This window comes from Lasioglossum baleicum, chromosome 2, assembly GCF_051020765.1.
Source record: "Lasioglossum baleicum chromosome 2, iyLasBale1, whole genome shotgun sequence".
In the NCBI taxonomy this organism is placed as follows: domain Eukaryota; kingdom Metazoa; phylum Arthropoda; class Insecta; order Hymenoptera; family Halictidae; genus Lasioglossum; species Lasioglossum baleicum.
In genome coordinates, this window is record NC_134930.1 from 15756453 (window position 1) to 15772915 (window position 16463).

A 16463-nucleotide genomic window follows, 5' to 3' on the forward strand; every position below is an offset into this window, starting at 1 on the left:
GCGTTTTGGTGATATTGCCAAGATGGAACGAGTCTATTTATTCGGTTGGCGACGCGGTTTCGAGATGTCTAATGGCTGCAAGACAATGTGTCTGAGACAATGTCTTCGGGATCGGCATTCAAAAGTTGTTCGTAGTTTAGAGAGGATATTTTTAAGCGTGGCGTACTTGTCCGAGTCTATTTGACGTGATGGAGGATCTTTGTCTTTAACGATGAGGTGGACTTTATGTGTGAAAGGGATTTATTACAATTATAGTCGTGATTCTTGGCTTTTACGAACGTTATACTTCGTTAGCATCGAACTCAAGCTTCTAAATTGTTCCTTGAAATATTACGATCGTGTTTGTTTATGTATACACGTCGTAATATTATTAGCCTATCTCTACAATACATAATACTTATCGTAAAAATATGTATATTCACTCATTTCTCATTTTTCTGCTGTGTTAAAATGCACTTACTCATTTTTGTTGTAAATGCATAAGTAGATTATGGGACTTTTCAGGTTGATGGATCGGCACTCGAAATATTAACAGTGCGGTATAATTAGAAACGTGTGCAAAGAAGTTGTTTAGTGTTTCAGGAGCGAATCAATGAAAGGTATAGCGTTAATGAACCCTGTCATTTCGAATAGTAAGAAGGGTTGACGCAATGAGTTTCGAAATAGCGAAAATAGGGTGGTAAAAGCGTCTCCCTGGTTACGTTTCGGGCCGGAAACAAGGGACCGGAAGTAGGGGGGTGTTTTCTAAATATTTCGTCACGGTTTTGGATGGGGGTGGGAGAGAGACGTTATCGTCGTGTATTTTCCGCAGTTGGAAAAGCGGTGGCGCGATATACGGACCCTAGTGTGCTCTCGCACACGGCTCGAGTTTTCACAGTTCCCTGAATGCGGGATGAATATCGGCCCGCCTCGCAACAAGTCGGGCATTATATCGCTTTTACATTTATAAAGCTGTCACTGTCGGCTCGCGCGTCATTGTGAAAGGGGTATTATGCTTTAATAATGGACAGCACCGCGCGTCAGACTCATCCGGCGAGCATGGAAACGCGCCAAGTTCATTTTGTTTTCACCGCTCTCGGGACGACGCGCGACGTCGCGATTGAAAATCGTAATTTTAATACAAAACCGAACTTGCTTTCGTTTCGAGAACTCGAGATGGAAATGCGTGACTCTCAATGTTTAAAAATTCACTGCGAGTCTCCCGATGCAATTCGTGACTCTTGCGTAGCACTAATTTATCCTCGTATTAATACTGAACTAAAACTAAAACTAATACTAAAAATTAATACTCAGTAATGCATCAAAAATTTATTGTTCTTTTATCAATCGTAGAGATACAATAGCACCAATAACCATTATAAATATTATATGTGCAGTAGCTGTGTTTGTTGCTCACACGAGTTTGGTGCGAGAAAAAATAAAATCAAAGTACATAACGTTATCGATTCGTTTTTTATTAAGTGCCATTCAACTGGAGGCACAAACACATCATGAACATCATTAGCTCATCGATGGTAATAAATTAAACAGTTCTTACTCTAATAAATTAGATGGAAAAGCAAAATGAAAAATGAATATGCGTTTCGTCGGAGAATAATATTTGTCGCGTTAATACTATGTACATGAGAACGTTATATGCCATTTTGAATGGAAGAAAGATATTCATTATATCGCTTCTCTTGTGCCTGTTGCAGTTTCTGCAGCTTTTTTAGTTGTCCCTTGCTAATCTCTTTACCATCGGCATCGTGCGTTGGTAAACCCTGAAGAGTATATAAATAGTAAATAATTCTCTATTCTATAATATTTTAGTATATCCATAATAATCTTTTAAACTAAAGCCGAACGGCAGTCATGCAAATATATAAGCAAAGTTACTCAGGACCTTGACCTCGACAGCATATCTGAAGGTCATGAAAATTCTCCATTTGATGTAAAGGGAAATTGCAAAATATGTGCTGAACATTTTTCTAAGCTCTCTCACGTAAGCTTCATCAAACTCAGCTTGTGTAACCACGTTCCTTTATTAGTAAATAATATAAGTAAAAACTTACGTTGCCGTCGAATTGAGAATATTTGTCTTTCTCGAGCTGGAACATCTCGGAAGGCGGAATTTTTCTTTGCGCCTCCTTTGCTACAGCTGCCGCAGCGGCTTCCGCTTTCCGTCTCTCTTTCTCCTGTGCTTTCTCAAGCTCGAGCTTCCTTTTACACTCCTTCTCTCTCAAAAGCTCTTCTCTGTTCACTAACTTAACGCGACAAGATTCCTCGTTGCTATCCTCCAAACGCACCCCGATGTTTGGCAGAATGTCATCTCGCAGCTTATCACACTCTTCCAGAATGCTATTAGCCTGAAGCGTCTTCGCTTCGCTCCGGACTTTCTCCCGGAAGTTCGCCAGAACCTCGAGATACGGCATCACGACCTCTTCAACCTGCAATCAAAAAAATTTATAAATAATCCATAAACGTTACTGATAAAGAGAAAGCGATACGAAGCATACATTCAAATTCGCAGCTTTATCGTCCACTGGGAAACCAATGGTATCGTGCGACGTGGATATTGCGCCAAAAATAGTAAAAATTTTTGTTATGTAAACAGCAACGTCTCGAAGCAACAGCGTGTTCGATTGCTTGACTTGATTCATGTAAATGTTGCAATGCGTTACAATGTCTCTGATCGCATCCAGTGCGCTTCTTGTGTCGATGTTATCTGTTGAAGATTAATTTTTATGATCTCTGATATATACGTGTTACACTAAATACATTCAATTCGATAAATACAAACATTCATTTGATAAATATTCATATCTGCAACCATATAAACATACCACATAGCGCGTTATGCACAGAATCTTTAGCATTGCTAAACTTCGTATTTAATTCCATTTCTGAACTCGTCCATTTGTTGAACGTATTGATATTTGTTTCTACACCCAAGGACCTAATTTTCCACTTTACATTTAAGAAGAACTCCTGCAATAACAATGAACGTTATAAATTTATCGGACACGGTGTAGCAATAAAAAGTATATTTATCCATAATTAGACCCACATTTAAAAACTTCTCATACTGTAATGCCATGTTCATTGTATTTTCACTATAATCTAACGTGTCTTTCCACGCGTGTAAGAGGAACGCGAGCCTCAACTGTCTCGCTGTATGTTTTTTCAACGCTTCTTGTATGGTAATGAAATTTTTTAAAGATTTCGACATTTTGCAGCCAGCTATGGTCAAATGGCCAGAATGCAAAAAGTATGTGACCCAATTGGAATGATTGAAATACGCTTCCGATTGAGCTAGTTCGTTATCATGATGCGGGAATTTTAAATCTACTCCTCCAGTGTGGATGTCTAAATGTTTCCCGCAAATTATGGACGCCATCACCGAACACTCTATGTGCCAGCCTGGTCGTCCTTTGCCCCATGGACTGTCCCACCATGGTTCTCCTCCTTTGGAACGTTTCCAAAGGGCAAAGTCTATCGGTGACCTTTTCTCAGATGGCTCGGAAGTAGTTAAGTCTCCTGTTAGCAAATTCTCACTTAACAACAATTTGTTCGTAATCTAGTGTTAATCATTGTAATTTAGTATTACCTTCTCCTTCTTGCAAGCTCGAAGTGTCGCCATAAGCCTCAGGAACAAGTTTGGCATAGTAATGCTTCTCTTGCTTATCGAAAGTAGCAACATCAAAATACACAGAGCCGTTGCTTTCGTAAGCAAGTCCATTCTCTATGATCTTTTCAATAAATGCTATAATCTCAGGAACATATTCGCTGACCCTTGTCAAAACATTTGGCTTTAATACCTAAGGATAATTCTTATGAATCGACAATTACATTCACTATTGCATTCTGTCTTACATTTAAGGCATCCATGTCTTTATGGAACTCTGACTCCCAGAGTTGAGAAAGTTTCATGAATATCGAATGTTCTGTTACTGTAGTCCCTTTCTTTTTATCCAACCAATCTGCCAGAGGGTCTCTCGCTTCTTTTAAGAGTGACTGTATCCAGAAAAGAAACAAATGTTTTTTAAAGAATAGGATTAGATTAAAAACCGAATAAATTCAGCGAAATTTCTATATAAATTATTATTTAACACTAGGTTTACGGGACGCGTCAAAATAACGCGTTTTAATATTTTGAATTTACGAATTGTTAGCTATTATACGGAATTATTATATTAAAAATTTGGATAAAATAGTCACTTTTAGTGCTCCGTAAACCTAGTGTTAACCCTTAGCACTCGAATGGTGACTCTGAGACGCCACTAAAAATTGTTGTACCATTATTCAAAATATTGTTTACATTTTTAAATTTATCGATATCTAATCAATTACTAAACATTCAGGTATTGTCTGAGGTATTATATCAATTTCAAAAAGAATCACAGGGAATGGAAATACTTTAGATCGGAAGAAATGTATAATCTTCCGAGTTAAAATTGCTCCAAGTGTAAAGGGTTAATATTGTAATCGAAGACAATTACTTCTTGAAACTCCTTAATTTTGTCCTCATCCTTAATTTTCACAGCATTTCCAAGATTTTCTATAGCTTGCACTACGTTGCTCAACATTTTCTGTAGCATACATTTTTTATCAGGGTCAGTAGTGGCTTTTACTGTATCCTCAAACATGTGCATCACACTTTTTGCATTGTCCAAGATTTCATCAAGAGTATGGCTCTCTTCTACATATTGCTCATATAGATAATTTTGCCTAGCTCTTTTTATAATTTTGTCATCTATATCCGTAATGTTCATTACATATAGAATGTCGTATCCAAAATAATCAGATAGGATACGCCTTAATATATCAAAAGATATGTAAGACCTATAATAAAAAAAAAATATTACATTACAATCTATTACAGACCTTTGATACAGAATTGTCCTTAAAAAAAAGACAACTGGTTTTAATGATTACACGAGTATGATTACAATTACCTAGCATGTCCCATATGTGAGGCATCGTATACAGTTGGCCCACAACTATACCACAGTACACGATTCCCATACTGAGGAACAAATACTTCTTTCTCCCTGGTGAAACTGTTGTATAATTTCAGAACCGAAGGATTCTTACTTTGCGGCGGTATCCAAGCCGGTTGCGCTCTTTTTGCCATTTCTCTGTCTTTTAAACCTAAAATAAAATAAGCAATGATGTGACAAAAACCTTATGATAAATCGGTTAATCGAGGCCGGTTAATCGAGGTCCTACTGTATTACAGAAGAATACTAACCTCTTCGAACACTTCAATTGAGAATACGCTACCTAAACCAACCTAACCGAACTTCGAAAAATACTACACTCCGACAAACATAATTCCAAATTCCAAAACGAATGCATAAAAGAAATGTAACAGATTGTCAAACAAAAAGGTCACGTGGCCGGAATACTGGCTGTTTCGAGGTTCTATTTATTTCCGTAAAAGCAAATTTAAAATTGTCCAATACCGAACACTTTGAAACACATTGTACCTTTTCAAAAGTATTGTATATATCGATGCGCTATATGACATTACAATGATTGATTTGTAATTTGTTGCATCATCTAATCTTATCTATTTACATTGATCTATTTACATTTACCTGGAAAACTCACTTCGATAAAGAAAAATCACTAATTCTAGGAAAATAGCAGAAAATAGCAAGAGACACTGGCGACACCTCGGCTTCAACCATAGAGTATATATACGCAATTTCACGAACCTGCCCTGTACAAACTAAATATTTAAAAAATTATTTTCATCGTGTCACATGTGCAATCAAATATTTGTATGCATCAGTATGCATTGAGAATTTATATCTATTTTAGCAGTAACAAATAAATATTCCGACAAGATTCCCGCCCATAATTCACAATATATGAATTTGTCTACGCATGCGCAATGGGTCAGACGTGTGACGCATTGACGTAAAAAAACCCGCCAAAACACAAAGCGCAGGAAAATACTTTTTCGTTTACTTTGTCGAAAAACACGTTTCTATTTAAAACTTTTATGTCATTGCTTTACGAAAGCGGAAAATTTGTTTTTTATTGAAATAACACGCATAAATCCCATGCGTGAATCATTTAGTATTAGGAGAGAGTGAGAGAGTACATATTGGTATATTCTATCTATATGAACTGTGGACGATAGAAAAAGTATATGAAATTATCAGTATATAAACTAGTATATTTGCTGATAAAATCACATGTATACAAATGTATACATATAGATATAAATACGTACATGATAAACTATTGACATCTTACATATTTAGTCTGCCGCTATAATTTTCATCGTTTTCAGCAAATTTCCTTGTGCGTTGCGTATTATGAGTCATTTAAAAACATTTTTCTCTGAACCTGAGTGCGAAAGATAACGCAGACAGGCACACGCACATATATATATATAACGTTTATTGTAAACTCCTACCCTACTTTATATATATATACCCTACTCTACCCGCTACCCACGCTACCCACGCTCATACTTGTGGACGTCATCAGTATGCTATATCGACGTTTTGTATGTTGTATGTATATAATTGGTCGCGTAGGATGTCTTGTTGAGATTTGAACAGTTTTATTCCATTGCTCCTCCAACATTTATTCCAATATGTTACGGACAGGTGCTATGTATTGTGTTGTGCTATTTGTTTGCTCGTTCATTGGAATTATATACGGTTACGCGATAAATCCGGAGCAGAAGCTGGACGAAGATTTCATCGCTCCACAGTACACGCACTATGAAGATCTCAAAAAATTGTTCAGTTCTCTGACCGAGAAGTATCCTAATTTGGCGAGAGTATTCTCCGTAGGAAAGTCCGTGGAAGGCAGGGACCTTTTGGTCCTTGAGATCTCGGAAAATGTTAAAGAACGAAGGTTGGGTGAGCCAATGGTGAAATATGTTGCCAATATGCACGGCGACGAAGCTGTCGGCCGAGAGTTGTTAGTTTATCTTGCTCAATATCTTCTACACAATTACGGAAAGAATGACAGAGTAACCAAGTTGGTGAACAACACCGATATCTTCCTTATGCCATCCATGAATCCTGACGGCTTCGAGAAGTCTGTGGTAACGTTCATATTTCATTACAGTTTCACTCTGTCATTTGTATTCTGTAACAGATATCAATTCAACTTTTGTCTTACACTAGGAAGGGAAATGTGACTCGAAGAAAGATTTCTCAGGGCGTGAGAACGCGAATCATATTGATTTAAATCGAGACTTTCCTGATCAATTCGATAGGAGAACTAGCCAACTGCAGAAGGGTAGTAGCATATTAGATGGACGTCAAAATGAAACAATAGCTGTGATGACATGGATCGCCAAGGAACCATTTGTATTGTCTGGAAATCTTCACGGAGGTGCTGTTGTAGTCAGTTATCCATACGATTCTGGGTAACAATATATTCAAATCATACTTAGCTTTATTGTAAGGGTTAAATGTAATACAGTGTTTCATTGATAAATGTCCCAACTGTCTGGCCTATAAAAGTCAAAGAGTAGTATCCCTGGTTGGTAATTGTCCCTGGCCAGACCCATGTTTTGGATAATTATTGATGATGATTCAATTATGAAAACACTGTACTCGCACCTTTAGTATTGCACTATGAGGGTAATTTAACATAAACATTTCTTCTCAGAATTTCACGAGCCTGCTGTATCGAAAGTAAAAGTCCAGACGATCAAGTGTTCAAATACTTAGCCCATGTGTACGCAGATAATCATCCACAAATGCGTGCAGGTAATGCTTGTCCTCCAGACATTTTCCCAGGTGGTGTAACAAATGGAGCCTATTGGTAAATGTGACTCATTATTGTTTATAAAAGTACTATTACTTATAAAAGAAATCCACTGAAATTGAAATGCTTTAGGTACGAAGTTGTTGGCGGCATGCAAGATTTCAATTACGTTAGCTCTAACGCATTTGAGATAACATTCGAACTAAGTTGTTGTAAATATCCATACGCTTCGACAATGCCAGAGTATTGGATGTTAAACAAGGAGTCCCTTATAAAGTATTTCGAGCAAGCACATCTTGGAGTAAAAGGTTCATAGATATTGATAAAATGTGATTGATTGGGCGATATACTAACTTCGATGTTGATTTCAGGTCTTGTACGAGACAGCAGTGGCCAACCTATAGAAGCAGCTAATATCATTGTAGACGGAATAGATCATAATATTTCGACAACAAATCGTGGAGAATATTGGCGTTTATTACTACCCGGTACTTACTCAATTCATGCAGAAGCATGGGGGTAAGTAACTTTGCATAGCAAACGCGAAATTAATTGATTACCATTAGAGTATGACATTTTTGTTTTCTCTATTGTAGATGTCAGCCAAGCGAAGCAGTAAGAGTTACTGTGAACCCAGACGCACCAGCTATCGTCAATTTCACTTTAAAACAGGATTCCTTTGATGACCAAGGTAATCAAGACATAGATTATCCTCGTATGCTACCACTTTTAAATCAATATTCTCCATTGTACACACTGATTCGCTCTTATGAAGATATGGATTACTAATTAACATTCATACAGCTTACAATATAAATCTTTTTTTCACTATTCTTTCATGCAACTTGCTTTTTTTTTATCCATTTCATAAAAATGGGGATGGTTTAAAACTTTTTTACTTTCTTATCATTTATGTTCGATTCATCATTATTTTTCTTGGTTCATTATCTTTTGTTCTATTATGTGTTTTTCTTTCTTTGTTTTACAGCACCAATACGATAAATTAGCCACTCAACGTCATTTGATACCTTCTGATATACCCGTACTTTTTATTATGTAGTTTATATTTTACATAGCATTTTCAAACACACAAGGTATGGAGAAATAATGTGTAAAAAGCTAATTGCTTATAAAATAATGGATCTGATTGGAACGAGACACATAAGTTTCTTGTTTTAGCATTTACACTATGCATTTATATTTGTTGCACTTTTTGTTTCAAACTAAATGGTGGAAACGAATCTTGTTCGATATGAGAGTATGAACGTCATAAAAAGCTATTACATTGCTAGAAAACTGAACATATCTTTTTCTAATACTAGCTATCAATTCTTACTTATGATATATTCCCATTATAAACATATTGCGAACTGTGATTTATTTTGAATACTCTCTTGCGACATTTTTACATTATTAAACAATTCAAATTCAAAAATAATGTAAGAAACAATTTATCTGAGAGAATAGTAAAGAAATACTATGTTTCGTATATGTATATTTTTTTATACATTCAAGTAAATGAATCTCTATGACATTAAGATTTTAACCATACTCCACAATGTTAATCAAAAGACGTACGTTACTTACTTCTATATTTTTATTATTTTTTTTTTTGTCATTTAAAAAGTAATTTCAATGCAGTGGTGAAATGTATACAATTTCTAAACGTTTTTAGTGCACGACACGTTATAGGAACATTTATTGTGGAATTTCAATAACGGTGTTAGAAGAATGTAAAACAGTGAGCGATGTTTATGATTGTATTTGTAATTAGATGTATAGTATACTATGTTTGAACTAAATGTATATCTGAAATTACAAATAAAATATTATATTTGCCTCAGAAAATGAGTTAGATTCTTTCAAATATTTTCCAACCTTGTCCTATAATTGTTATTAATCACGTAACACAATTCATTTTATTGCTTCTTCACCTTTGTTAAGCTTTTATTTTCTCTGTACCTTGTGTTGAAATGCCTATGTGATTGAATTGTTTATTTCCTAACAATTTATTTTAACTTCCCCTTTTGTATAATTTTGTTTCGATATAAATCAGTTTTTGCGATGCATGTTAATCTTAGTTTTAATCACAGTTTTATTTACAACTTCTTTTGTGTTTATTTCTAAATAGGAAAATTAAGTTCAACTAAACTTGAGGAAATAGTACGACCCATAGACGAGTATGGGTTCTTTCACGATACTAAATTCAAACATCATAATTATGTAGAAATGGAAAAATATTTGAAGGAGCTAAACGGAAATTATCCCAACATTACAAGACTCTATAGCATAGGAAAATCCGTCAAAGGGCGTCAATTATATGTGATGGAAATAACAGAAAATCCTGGAAAACATAGTGCAAATAAACCAGAAGTGAAATACATAGGGAATATGCATGGAAACGAAGTGGTCGGCCGAGAAATTTTATTATTGTTATTGAGATATCTCTGCGAAAATTATGAAACTAACGAAGCAGTTACAAAAATACTAAAAAATGTCAGACTACATGTTATGCCAAGTATGAATCCAGATGGATATGAAATTTCTCAAGAAGGAGACGTGTATGGAGCACATGGAAGATCAAATGCTAAGGGCGTTGATCTCAACAGAAACTTTCCTGATCAGTATGAAATAAATCAAGTATGACTCTTAGTTCTTCAATTAACACCAGGTTTACGGGACACATAAAGATGTATCCACATGAGGAATTATTCAACAAATTTATTTCTTTAGAAATTTGGATATACACATTCTGGTTATTTGTATATAGTATACAGTAATGTAAAATAGTCACTTTTAGTGCTTCGTAAACCTAGTGTTAAACATTTTATATTATCGTCGTTTATCAGAGCCTTAACTTTTGTACGATTTTTATTACAGTTAAACAGAGAACAAGAACCTGAAACGAAAGCAGTGATGAATTGGATCGCAAAAATCCCATTTGTTCTTTCAGCTAATTTTCATGGGGGGACACTGGTAGCAAATTATCCGTACGATAATGTGCCACAGTATGCACTCAATACTCCAAATGTGAGCCCAGACGATGCTGTCTTCAAAGCTCTAGCACTAGCGTACTCAAACGCTCATCCTCGCATGCACCTTGGCGAACCTTGCCCACCACTTCCCAACGAACGACTAAATATGCAAAATGTACTCGAGGAACGATTCCCAAACGGAATAACTAATGGGGCTGCCTGGTACTCAGTGAGCGGAGGGATGCAGGATTACAATTACCTCCATAGCAATGATTTCGAGATTACGTTAGAAGTCGGGTGCACCAAGTTCCCGAATAGAACTGAATTGCCAACATTTTGGTTGCAAAATAGGGAACCTATGTTACGTCTTATTGAAATGGTACGTGGCTCATAATTAGACAGCGGATCTTTATGCATTTATAGCTAAATTGAGAAGATGAAATTTGAAATTGTTGAAAAATTTTAAAAATTATTAATATATGATTTCTCTTCTATTAAAATCATTAAGGGAAGAAATAACATTCAATTTAGTTTCTATTTCTTGCAATCGATGCAGACAATTTTTATTTTGCGTAAAGTTCCGCAGTCTACTCATAATAATAAAGGGGTCTTACTTTATGAATTTAGAACGCGTCATTTTAACGGGTCCCGTAAACCCAGTATGAACTCATCAAAACATTTCGAGTCGATACCAGCAATGGTTTCAGAGAGAACAAGTTGTAACATTTTACGTAGGACACTGTGTACAAACCATCTGTGTCTACAGTATATTAGAATAATTATGATTGATATGGTTTACAGTCTCGCAAAGGTGTACATGGTATAGTACGCTCCTCAATCGGCACCCCCATACCTCATGCGAAAATAACTGTGGATGGAATTAAACATGACATCCACACAGCCGAAGGTGGCGATTTTTGGCGGCTTTTGGTCCCAGGAAAATACAATATCACAGCCAGTGCAGTAGGATACGAATCTCAAACACAGAATGTAACTGTACCTGTGGGAGATAAACTGGGAGAAGGAGAGATAACGCTGGATTTCACATTAATGCGAGATGATCCTCAGCACTGGTATAACCATATGCAACCTTTTCATACTCATGACATTAGGGGATATTTTAACATTCATGAACATTGAAATTTGCAGAATAATATCATTTATGTCATTAAATGTTGTAAAGGATCATGTTTCATAAGGAATAATAAGAATTTCGTTTTATGAAGAAATTTCAGCTTCAAGAAATATTAAGTAAATACTTCAATATCTCATAAAACATGCTGAAGTTAACATATTAGATCGGAACATTAAGTTATCATAAATTTAATATAATATTTTAGTGCAATTATTAAACCATTTTCTGTTGATTGAATTTTAAGTTGTATTTTCAAGTATTAGATCAGAGCGAAAGATCGTGCCCGATCTTATATTAAAATACGACAAGGAATCGGACATGAACTTTTGCACTGACCTAGTATTAAGAACGATATCGTGTTGGAAACTCATGTTTCGACTCCAATATATATAATATATAATATAAGAGAATATGAACTCCTGTTTCAGGTCATCTGCATATGATTTTCATTTAATGCCAAATTTGCAGAATGGTTACTTAAAAAATGATGAATTGAATGCCAGATTTAGCGAGTTAGACAGTCATCAACCAAACACTGCCGAATTTCAAGCTGGAGAGTCTTTAATTAGCATGGCTATTCATTCGTTAAAGATTACACACGATGTAAGTATTTTTTTTACAAAAATGAGACTTTTTAAGATTGGATAAAATATTTAATTTTTAATATGGTCATAGATGGGAGCACCGGAAGAAAATAAATTTCATATTGGTTTAATTGGAGGACTGTTCGCTTCTCAACCAGTGGGTAGAGAAATGCTGCTGCGTTTAGCTACTCATATTCTTATGGGAAACAATATCGGAGATCCTCCCATACAGAGGATATTGACTAATTCTGTTTTGCATATTATTCCTGCCGTAGATCCAGGTTTTGATAAAATATTTAATAGTACCGATTGCAATCCGATAGTGAAAGGCGAAATTGGCGAGAAAATGTTGCACAAGAGCAATGCGAATTCCGAGCCGGCCAATTCAGTTACCAGCGCGTTTAAGAAAATGATGATTAACGAAGAATACGACGTGGTCATCATATTAGGAAGTGGGGCACGTAAAGTTAGGTAAGATAACATTGAAGCCCCTCGTTTTTGTAGCTAAATGGATAAAATACACATTTCGTATCATTATTGTAGTTATACGGACAATAATTTGCATGTGTATAAAACGCTCGCCGAAAATTATGAACGCTCAATACACAAAGGGACGTGTAATATTCTTAATAGTGAAGTTAAAGATGTGCAAGATTATATTCAGAGTGAATATAATATCCCTGTAGTAAGTAATAGATGTGAATGCTCATGTAACTTTTTGTAATCGTAATTTGTATATTGCGCGTATTTACTGTGATGTGAAATATTTTTAGATGAGCATCAACTTGGATTGTTGCAAGCATCCGCCCGCCGAATCAATTCCACTTATTTGGCGCGACAATCTAACGCCTCTGATGCAACTTCTAAGTAGTTTAACAACCGGTGTCCGAGCAGTTGTAACGGACGTTGATAATGTTCCTTTGAGGGAAGCTGTAATTAAAGTCGGAACGAAGAGCTACGAGGTTTCGAAAAACATGGCTTACTTCAAGATTATTCTTCTTCCCGGCGAGCATACGTTGGTGTTCACCTGCAAAGGCTACACGGATCAATCTGTAAACGTCCACGTGGAAAACGAGAATATAATTGATCTTAATGTTAAGCTAACGAAGCGTGATACAGGCGAGGAGAAACATCAAGAAGATAACGAAGATTCGGAGCCGAGTGCTCTGAACCAAGCTTTAACCGATCTAAACGACAAGTATTCTCAGTTGTCTATTCTGCACACCATGGGGAGATCGGAGAAGGGTATTCGAATAATGTATTTAGAAATTGGAGCTGAGAATAATTACAAACGAATAGGCCGTCCGTCGATTGCATTTGTAGCCGGGGTTACTAATGGTGTACACGTGACGTCCAAAGTCTTGTTACATTTTGCTACATATCTCTTGGACCATTATAGAAAGAATACTACGATTACAAATTACTTAGATAGGTACACAGTATATATCGTTCCAGATTTAACTCATAGTCCTAATAGTAATCTATCGTGTTCTTCCCTTGTTGTTGATGACCTACAATTCCCTATTAACGGCGCGCTGTCCAGCGAGGCAAGTATAATAACAAATTGGTTCAAAAAAGTTAATCCTATGCTAGCAATCAATTTAAATATTGGTGGGCAACATATTGAAATTCCCTTCGCGGGAAAATATGGTAAAACACCAGAACACGTATATGAAACTGACGACGATGTTGTATTACAAGATCTAGCGGCTACATACACGAAACACAATGTTCATATGAGTTCGAAGGATGTGTTCTGTGATCGTGATTCAAATGCAAATATTGACGGTGATATTCATGCTGGAAAAGGAATTGGTGGGAAGAGAGAACATTCCTTAATGGATTATCTTTACTTAAATACAAGCACGTTGATAATAGACGCATACGTTACATGTTGCGCTACGGATGACTCGAGTAACGTGTGGGAAGATAATAAAGATAGTTTCATAGCTGTGATAGATAAGCTTAACAACGGAGTGAAAGGATTCGTTCTTACAAAGAATAACGAGCCGATAGAAAATGCTATTTTATCATGCAACAATTCGATACACCACGTTGAAAGCGGAGTAAACGGAGCTTACTGGCTTCTACTTCAACCCGGCACTCATGCTATTAGTGCCAAAGCAGCTGGGTACATTCAGCAGACTAAAATCTTTGTTACAACAGATATACATGATATTTCAAACTTAATATTTAAATTAAGATATAATGACAAGTTCCTAGGGATGCCCAGAATTGTCTTCATTATACTCATAAGTAAGATATCAAATATTAATATATACTGATGTGCCTAATAGATTATATTTTCTTGAGCTATAATCATTCAACATTGTATGTTCTTAGGTACTATATGCTTCGGAATTATTACTTGCGCTGTGTTCATGTATGCAAACTGTACGTCTTCCGTGCAATCACCTAAAAATAATCGAAGTAGATACGCGTTCAGTTTACTTAAAGACGGAACAAGCTTTTTCGACGACGACGAGAAAGAAGTTGAAATATTTAGAAGGCCAGTAAAAAATGGTAAGTACTATTTCTTCTGGAAAATTATGTCTGTACCATCATACCGAGTCGTCTTTTAAAAATGTTGCATATATTAATGATTCTTTATATTCTATTCTTTTTAGGACCTATGCAAATAAATGAAGTGACAAAACCATATTTTGATGACGACAATATGTCTAGTTCTGAAGATGCTAGCGATTTAGAATTTATTGCACCAGTTCAAGCTCAGTGGGATGACAAACCGTCAATAGTAAATAGATAGTGTTTTCTGCAAATAGAAAGATTTTAAATCTCCATCAAACAAAAGATATAGCATTTAAAAAAAAGAAATCGATTGCCTTCCGTTATCATATTTACTAGTTGTATTAACTTGTTTGAGATATATATGTATGTGACAAAGTGTCAATAATACCAAGTTGGCGTGATAATACTGTAGTGATGCAAATTATAGTGCAGCTTTCCTCTCAAAAGGTAGATCTATGATAAACTATATATCTACCCAGTGATAACAGCTATTAAACGGGAATTAACTGTATCTACCCAGTGATAAACAGCTTTTAAACGGAAATTATTTATCAAAAATCTAGACTTATATCGAGATATAAAATGTAAAGTAAATAACAGAAGAAAAATATTCTTTTTACGTACAGAAAATGTACTTAAAGTGTTGTGAAAGTCATGAAGGCATGTATGTATTTGAAAGTTGAAATGAATTTTATTACACGACAAAGAAAGATAAATATGTTTTAAAAAATGTAATTAATATTTTTATATGTGAGGCAGAATTAATATTTCCTATGCGATAATGCAATATACATTCCAGAATGTTTTATATGTTATTTACATACAGTCTAAATGCATTTAGTATAATAAATTATTATGAACTTTCAATTTGTAAAACATATCTTTTATGAATATGATTATTGTTATCTTTAAAATGATCATAATAGTGAATATATATGTATCTTCTTGTAAATCATATGATATTTTGATGAGTTTTATTAAAATCTTTTAATACATTTGTAGATACTTTTACTCATTTCTACTTAATGCTATTCTGTGTATCAATAAAATATATTGTTTATTATAACACATAATGTTAATCAAGCGAAACTCATTCACCGTGAGTACTTAAACGATTGATAAATTTTATTCTAGATTGTTTGTTTAAAACAAACTACTACTAAGAGTGAAAAGTTACACACGCAAAGAAATGGTAGATTAGTTTTAAGACATGTTCATTTTTCATGAAAGAATGTATATTCTCCGTGGTTGACATTATTTAGAAATATGTATGTTGTATGTATAATAACAAATTTATAATTTCGTTGTGACAACATATCTGACATTTTAAATAAAAGAATGTGGAAAAGAAGTATTTATTATTGTACAATTCTGAAGAATTATTTCATATTTCCTATATCTATTATTTATATTATAAAATATTGGGTTGGAAAGAAAGTGTTCGTAGCAAGATAAAATATTTGTTCGTATATGTTTATTCAATAAAACGAGAAGTTACCTCGAAAATGGCGGAAAATA

General features: G+C 35.0%; 3 protein-coding genes across 3 annotated transcripts in view; 2 read left to right on the plus strand and 1 right to left on the minus strand.

The window, feature by feature from the left end:
• Kr (krueppel) overlaps positions 1-6626 on the plus strand; it is a 57495-nt gene extending 50869 nt beyond the window's left edge. Inside the window, exon 4 of the transcript XR_013011669.1 lies at positions 1-6626. This exon is cut by the window's left edge and continues 22511 nt beyond it. The gene's annotated coding sequence lies outside the window, so the exon portion shown is untranslated.
• On the minus strand, positions 1294-5623 carry Cysrs (cysteine--tRNA ligase, cytoplasmic). Its single transcript, XM_076446345.1, has 10 exons — positions 5231-5623; positions 4935-5130; positions 4479-4821; positions 3853-3993; positions 3587-3797; positions 3047-3516; positions 2823-2967; positions 2496-2704; positions 2052-2426; positions 1294-1760 (listed from the first exon to the last, which is right to left on the minus strand). The coding sequence occupies exons 2-10, from the start codon at positions 5111-5113 to the stop codon at positions 1632-1634; spliced, it is 2202 nt and encodes a 733-aa protein (XP_076302460.1). The 5' UTR covers positions 5114-5130; positions 5231-5623; the 3' UTR covers positions 1294-1631.
• Positions 6593-16291, plus strand: Svr (Carboxypeptidase D svr). Its single transcript, XM_076446319.1, has 15 exons — positions 6593-7051; positions 7134-7378; positions 7624-7779; positions 7855-8030; positions 8094-8241; positions 8319-8413; positions 9854-10362; positions 10603-11076; positions 11499-11770; positions 12261-12435; positions 12508-12887; positions 12960-13101; positions 13190-14672; positions 14760-14939; positions 15044-16291. Exons 1-15 carry the CDS (start codon positions 6593-6595, stop codon positions 15181-15183), a joined length of 5034 nt encoding a protein of 1677 aa, XP_076302434.1. The 3' UTR covers positions 15184-16291.
• The last annotated feature ends 172 nt before the right edge of the window (positions 16292-16463 follow it).

What these genes read in the sequence shown, in the direction of transcription:
- Cysrs (XM_076446345.1), bottom strand. Translation starts at nt 5,113, where the DNA reads ATGGCAAAAAGAGCGCAACCGGCTTGGATACCGCCGCAAAGTAAGAAT. An exon ending in AAATTAAGGAGTTTCAAGAA is followed by an intron (nt 3,994 to 4,478) that starts GTAATTGTCTTC and finishes TTCTGGATACAG; the next exon opens with TCACTCTTAAAAGAAGCGAG. An exon ending in TGTGCATAACGCGCTATGTG is followed by an intron (nt 2,705 to 2,822) that starts GTATGTTTATAT and finishes AATCTTCAACAG; the next exon opens with ATAACATCGACACAAGAAGC.
- Svr (XM_076446319.1), top strand. Translation starts at nt 6,593, where the DNA reads ATGTTACGGACAGGTGCTATGTATTGTGTTGTGCTATTTGTTTGCTCG. An exon ending in AGTTATCCATACGATTCTGG is followed by an intron (nt 7,379 to 7,623) that starts GTAACAATATAT and finishes ATTTCTTCTCAG; the next exon opens with AATTTCACGAGCCTGCTGTA. An exon ending in TAGAAGGCCAGTAAAAAATG is followed by an intron (nt 14,940 to 15,043) that starts GTAAGTACTATT and finishes TATTCTTTTTAG; the next exon opens with GACCTATGCAAATAAATGAA.